General features: G+C 44.8%; 1 protein-coding gene across 1 annotated transcript in view; it reads left to right on the top strand.

Moving 5' to 3' along the window:
* The window catches only part of CD83 (CD83 molecule), a 12,649-nt gene extending 7,529 nt beyond the window's left edge, over window positions 1-5,120 (top strand). The window contains exons 3-5 of the mRNA XM_035893518.1: window positions 2,710-2,926; window positions 3,040-3,143; window positions 4,962-5,120. Coding sequence (XP_035749411.1) covers window positions 2,710-2,926; window positions 3,040-3,143; window positions 4,962-5,120 — 480 coding nt within the window. The remainder of the gene's footprint in view (window positions 1-2,709; window positions 2,927-3,039; window positions 3,144-4,961) is intronic.
* The last annotated feature ends 2,229 nt before the right edge of the window (window positions 5,121-7,349 follow it).

The raw sequence follows: 7,349 nt of genomic DNA on the forward strand, positions 1-7,349 counted from the left end.
GGCCAGAGCAGCCCCGCCACGGCCTGCCTTTGCTCTTCAGCAAAGGGGAGAGTGAAGGGAGAAAGAGAGGCATGCAAACCGCGAATTAAACCCACACATGTGAACCGTTCCTCCTCCTCCCCAAATGCAAAGGTTCCTGACCCCTCCATCCAGATGGCGACCAGTTTTCCCCCCAGGCGAGGGAGCCAGGTGAAGCTGCAAAGGAACTTTCTCCTCTGTTTTGGGGAGAGGCTGCTGGTGCCGCTTCATGGACGGTGCTTTGCCTTGTGCAGAACAGGCCTGTGCAAGGCCCAAGTTCTGACTTGCGGTGTCCCCAGGGCCACCGTCGCCGTACTCCTGACAGCAGCCGAGGGCCTCGAAAAGCTCTGGAGGCAATAATCCATCCTTTCCCTCGGTGTCCCCATAAAATAGGGAAGTTAAATCATTTACCAAAAATCTCACTGGGAATAAGCGCATGGCCAGGCATAGGATGCATGGACTTAATTTATTTCTCCCTTACACTAGCAGCGGTGATTACAATTGCATACAGAAAGATCAAAGTGTTTTCTGATTCCCAGGTCTCACAGCACCATTTACCACCCAAGACAACAATTATTTATGCTACCAGTGAAATAAAAAAAGGAAAAAAACCACCCAAATTAATTTTCTACGTGCAGCTCAGACCTCCTATCTGCATTTTACGGCAACGCGAAGGGCAGCCAGGCTGGTTCTCTTTACTGCCCTGTGGGCAGTTTTGAATTTCACTGAGGAAGGGGGTGGTAAGGGAAGGGAGAGTGGCAAAAATTAGATCTGAGGGAGGTCAACTCTATCCACTTAACTGCTATTGACCCACTTGTAACCAGAGCTGAGCCCAGCCCCGGTGTTGGAATTCCTCTGGCCACATCCCTGACGATGTGCAGGGCCCAAGAATTTCTAAATCCCTGTAGCACAGTGAAGTCCCTACAGCCTGAAAACCACCACAGATACTGCTTGTCTCATAGCTGCTTGGGGCTGAGCATAACAAGGCAGAGAAGCTGGGGTAAATTTACTGGGGGATTAAGAGGAAGAAGGTACTTTCTTCCCTCTTGCTGGGTAAAGTGTGGAAAGCCCCAGGGAATTACTGCTCTGTGTTTCAGTTGATACACTAAAAAACCCCAAACCTTTCTGAAGAAAAGATCTTTACAATTATGAAAATCTTGTGCTTTAGTCTGTTTCCCCGGTTCCTGAAAAGTTGTGGCTTATTCTACACCATTTTAGGGCTGCAAAAGCAGCAAAGTATAATTGAGCATCAGGCCCAGATTTCCCTCCAGACTCCCGAGCATGCTTTCCTCATGCAAATATGTGAAAGGGAAACCAGATACTCCCAGCCTCAGTCTGAGAAAATTGTGTTAATTTTAATAACTTGCAGTGTAACTCTTACACCCTGATGCAGTAGCTATACTGATAGAAAGTAAGCACCAACGTGCAACCCAAAAATGTGTCTACTAAAATAAAATAATAATAATAAAAAAGCCTTGGCTTGCATTAGTTATAGGTTTGGCTGAAAAGCTGAGCCTTGGACTGTATGAGGTGGCTCTGGCTCTGCTGGTCCACAGAAAGACTGAATTCATTACTCGTGAAACCTTCACGGAGGGCACGCTGCCTCGAATCCCAGGGAACAACGTCGATGAATAAGAATGGACATGGGCTAATTCAAACCCTTCTCCCACCTTTCAAATCAAGTTAGTGATTTCTCTCTTCTTTGTGGTTCCCAGCCAATTGTCATTTTCAGTGCATCCTATTGCCCCGCAGTACAAACTGTTCTGGGAATACGCTTCATTCCTCCAGCAGCCTCTCAGCAATGCCAAGGAATGTAGCTCTTCTGGTTACAATTAAGAAATTCAACATACAATTGCTCCCCAAGTGCACCAGAACCTGCTTGTGACCTTCACGCAACCGAATCTGAAGGAGTCGAAGTGATTTTTTTGTTCTTTGGTTCCAACAAAGAGTGGAGGAGAGGGGAGGGGAGGGGAGGGGAGAGGGGGAAACCCCCATTCCTCTGGTGGTTTCAGGGGTCAGCTGCACAGAAACTGGCGCAGGCAAGCGCAGTTTCCAGGGCTGCGTTCCCACAAGGAGCTCCGGGCCGTGGGGTCACTGGGAGGATGCCAGCCTGTGCTGCCAGCGCCGGCGCGCGCTGCGGCCTGGCTGCCGGCTAGGCAGGTTTAATTCCCACTGCCCCATGGCGGAGAGCGTGCCAGCAGGGCTAGCGCAGGCAGCAGTGGAGCCTCACCTGCCTGCTGCCACGCTGCCCGGGGGACCTCTGGTCCCCGGAGCCGCCGCTAAGCAGCCGGGTAGGGCTGCCTCTTGCTGCCTCGGCTCCATCCCCATGGGCTTACGCTCTCCCTGAGCTCCTTTGGGGCCTCTGCGTAGGTGCTTTGAGAGCAAGCTCTACCGCTGCCTTTTATCAAGTTACATCTCTACCAGGGTTGTGTCCAGGTGAGGCAGATTAAGAAGCTATTACAGAATAGTTCCGTAGTGTCTGCTTACAAATACAGTGCCTATTTAAGCAAAATAGCAAATACTTTTTGACGGTGAGCACGAATGTATTAGACATTTTTGAGGTCATTCCCCTCCCCCCGGCCTCTCTTCAGCCTCTGCATTTTCAGCCATAAGCCGGCTTCAAAACTCTCTTTCCCCTAAAACTCAGGATGACACTGTTGCCCAAACGAGAAATATATTTGTGTTTTCCAGATGGCTGGAGATGGTGAAGGAATAGCATGGAAAATCCTCACCGTGGAATCTCATTATCCAAAAGAACTTGGGGGGTCCGTGGAGCTCTCCAACGACACCTTCTTTTCACTGAGGATCAAAAATGCGACCAGCCAGAACAGTGGGACATATAAGTGCACTTTGCAGGAACAGAGTGGAGAACGCAATCTGAGTGGCACAGTCACTTTAGAAGTAACAGGTACAATAGAGCCTCTTGACTGTCCTATGCTCTGCGTGACATTTCATGAAGGTAACAGTTTAAAAATATTTTACAAACACCAGAAAAATTTAACCCTTTGCTTTACATTTTAGGTTGCCCTGGAATAGAAGATGAAAAATTGAAAAAATACAAAGCAGAGCTTTTCATGCTGACTTGCCTTGGGATTTTTTACTTGCTGCTCATATTTTTTACCTGTGTAAGTAATTCCCTTTCTCATGAACAAACCAACCAAACCCAACAACCTGCCTCCCCCTCATTTTCCCTGCTGGCACTACCTTAACACAGCCGGTCAGAAGTTGGTGTTCATACTTAGTTTATGATCAAATCCTTTAAATACTTATACAGTATTTTGAAAGCCAGAGGAAACTCAGGTGCACGAGGAACACAGGATGGAGTGCCAGATAGATAAAACATTTCACTGCACCCTGATCTAACTCAAACCAGTTATTTTTCCTGCACCCCGCTGCCCATTTCTGCTTCCAGTTACTCTGAGTGCAAGCTGCTCTTCAGCTTAAGGGCCCATCAACGGCTCTTCTGGTTTGATTCTTGGGAACAGCATTTGCCCGAGATGGAGGCACAGGCCCCTGGGATCCCTTCCCCAGCTATGGCATAGCTTTGTGTGCTGGCATGATGGACACATTCAAGTCCACCTACTTTTTGCCTCAGTTTCCGTACCTGTAAATTGGTGACAGCCCCATTTCAGATGGGTGTTTTTGTGAAGCTCCATCTTTCCTGGTAAACAGACATTTTAAGGTCCTCGTAAGAGAACCTCCTCAGGTTTTTATCCATACCCTTAATGCTGGCGGGTAGTTCTGGGAAAGGTGGGGAGAGGAGGTATTTGGGAAGCTCATTTCACAGAAGCAAAACTATGTTTTGTCTGCGGTAGTGGTAAAGTCACCCCCTCATGCGGAAAAACCAGGAGGTCTGCGCCTCCTGGCTTAAAGGCAGCATGAACCTCAGGTCTCAGTACAGTGCAACACCGGCTGCATTTCTAATTAAAAACAAAACAAAACCAACCCCAGCATTTTGGGACGTCAAATTTAACTTTTGCTGCCTATTTCATATTTGCCTTCTTGTTTTGCTCCTCAGCAGATGAATCATAACTGTTGCTTGGAGAATATCTAATTAGCTGCAGCTAAATGTAGCTTTTCATGTATCTTCAGGGAGCAATTAAATTTATGCCTGTCTCTTTTTTAGATTGACAATTCTGCCAGTAATTTGTGCCATTCAGACTAAAGTTTGACAAGATAAATCTTGTAGGAATTTGTTAGGATGAAAGTATGAAAGCAAGGATATCACTCAGAAGAGACAGATGCCCCTGTTCTGCTCTGTGTCCTGAAAAAATTCCCGATCTCTAAGAAACCTCTCCTTCCCATACATAAAAAAAGTCCCAGTTTTAGTGGTGCAGTTAGAAAAAACAGAGCCATGGAATGAAGATAACCACTCTGGTGGAATTACATGTATCTCACTCTTGGCTGAGGTCCAGTCTCAAGTATCAACCTAGCTTTCATCAAAATTTAATATTTCCCTGATCTCACAAGTGAGCTTCATTATTTAAAATGCCTGTTAAGTTCTTACAGGTTGCCTTGTCCTCTCTTTCAGTGGAAATTTTGCCTTATCTCCACTAAACTCAACAGCGACATTAAGTTTAAGACTGGTTGTCAGGACTGGAGCTTTACTTTGACAACTTGATAAAAGTATTTCAGGCACTGGCCTGTATTGAAGGCAGGTGGAAACACACTTGCAAGGGCTTGATGCAAGGCCTGTTCATATAAAAGCTTGAATTCAATATAAATTTCCTTTTGTGACTGAGGCTTTTGTCCTCTAAAGCTCCTTGACTGAGCAAGAAACAGCAGCTTTTCTTTGTACTGGGCGCTTCTGGAGACAAACAAATGGAAAAGGCGTAATGAGCTATGGTTAGCAAGGAGAAAAAGCAAAACTTTCAAACTTTTAAAAAAATTACCTTTCATAGGAATTCTCAGTTTTGACCTTTCCTTTCTGTTTTCTCTTTTAGACATGTCTAAGAAAAGAGAGTATGTCTCCCAATTATCAAAAAACCAGACCAGATATGAAACACATGCTCACCCTCATCAACGTGCATGAAATGAAAACTTTCCAGGATTTAAACAGCAACAGCACTTGCAAGAATGAGCTTACTTCAAGTTCTGTCTAAGCTGATGTTGACGGCACTGTGGGCTTATCAGTAAACACGGCACGAGCGGGATGGCCGAGTGGTACAGAGAGGAAATAAACGCTAATATACGGCCTCTTTGGAACAGCCTGAAAGTATAGGTAACCTGTCAGTGATCCACTTGCACTGGACAAGCCTTCGAAAAGCACTGTTATGCACTACAGTAAGTTTTAGGGGTTAGGTGGCTAAGAAATACCATTACAGCTACACAACAGTGTTACGATGCTGTTACGAAGCTGGCATCGACTTTGTTTCGCTCTGCTGTGCAGCCCTCTCATTCTGAGCAAGAACACGCCGGTGACACCAAGGTCGGGTTATAGGGAGGCCACGTCAGCGCAAAGCTGGAGGATTAAGCTCTTCACTGAACTAATAGCTCTCACTCGTCTTTCAAAAGCAAACACAACAGGTGCTGCAGCATGGAGAGATAAGTGTGTGGGGCGGCCTCTGCTCTGTGCTCTGAGCCTGATTCTGGATGGAGCTCCTTTACTGCACATGGGATGTAACTTGTCATGTGACATCCGAGGAAGCTGAAGAGGTAACTTCACACTCTTGTCCTGGGTGAATCGAATCAACACTCATTTTTAAATCATAGAATCATAGAATCCTAGAATCCTTTAGGTTGGAAAAGACCTTTAAGATCATCAAGTCCAACTGTTAAATCTGAGAGTGACAGACGGGCTGAAATGTAAGAAGGAAGAAAGTGTTCTGGAACTCTTTCTGGACTGAGAGGAACTTTCTATGCCTGCAAGAGAAGTAGGGATGCATTTGCAGAACAGGTCCATCAGTTCTTTCCCAGAGGCATCTCCACTGGAATCCATAGGTCAGGCCATAGGAAGTTTCAATGAGATTGTTAACCTTAAAGCAATGAAAGTAAGAATGAAGTAGCCTGTGATATTAAGGACATGTAAAGATGACTTACTTGGTGGCTTATGGAACATGAAGTCAGGTGTATGCAACACCCATGTCAGTCCAGTTACACAAGTGATGACCAAAGCCATGGCTTAGAAGAAATCAACTGTCTGTATCTTTGGGATGTATTAAATCAGCCATGACATATAGGAATGGAAGATGGGGCATACGGGCACCTGCTTTTGGTGCTGACAGCATGGAGTACATGTGAAACAAAGACATGAGAAAAGCTGAACTCAGGCACACAATATAAGGGAGAGAAGGCTTGTCCTCTTGCATGAAAGAAAGCAAGAGAGATTCTGGAATCTGAAATCGAGGAACCTCCCTTATCGGGCTGCTGCTGCAGAAGGTGAAGCCAGGGGACTCTAGAGTGACTGTGGGTGTTTATGCCATGACACGAGAATTTGAGCCAAAACATGAGAATCTGCAAGCACTTAAGAACACAGTCTTAAAAAAAAAAAAATCCTTTAAGAGTTAAACTGCAACATTAGGATTTTTAATTCAGTTTGGAATTCCAGGCTGTGACAAGAATGCTCTTTCTGTAATCCTTTGACTAATTTTGAAGCTCTGATTGGAGGAAAGCACTGTGCTTCACCCAGTAGCGCCTATGCAAGCAGCATAGATGTCTCCATTGATGGAGGCCAAGGGGCTCCTGACCAGAAGAATGGCTACAAGGGATATGCAATTTACTTAGAGCATGGTAAATTAATGCCACATTTGCTTCTTTGTAATCAATTTTTACATGTAAATGTGTGTAACATACTTGAAATAAAAATTCAGAGGTAACCTATCATTTGTTTTTGCATGCCACATATGGCAAATAAACCCAGAAATACTCCGTATCAATTGCATTTTATTTTACAACCGACATAATTACACCAAATAATGTAGATGCCTCTTCTGCGGGAGAGGGCATGTATGTGTGTATAATTAATTAAGCAACAGATAATTTTATGCATTTCTAAGGAACTCAGATAATTTAGATTTTCCTCTAAATTTCACTTTCTGCCCAAAGTACATTCTAAAACACCTGTTCCGTACTGACAAGGCAAGTCATTAAGGAAAATACAAGGGTGTTTCAGCCTACCTGTGGTCATTTTTAAACATGGTGTACCATCACGGGTGACCTGTACATTTAGGTGGCAATAATATGAACTAAATGTGCACGTATAGTAACTGACCTAGGGTATATCGGGTTTCTCTGTTTGGTGAGAAAGGCTTAACACCTGATAGTCATAGGTATTTTGGTTTTTTTTTTATTACTATTACATTTTTTTTTAGGAGAGTGGACTAGAGGAAGGA

Source organism: Egretta garzetta, unplaced genomic scaffold, assembly GCF_000687185.1.
Source record: "Egretta garzetta isolate BGI_Z169 unplaced genomic scaffold, ASM68718v1 scaffold14, whole genome shotgun sequence".
In the NCBI taxonomy this organism is placed as follows: domain Eukaryota; kingdom Metazoa; phylum Chordata; class Aves; order Pelecaniformes; family Ardeidae; genus Egretta; species Egretta garzetta.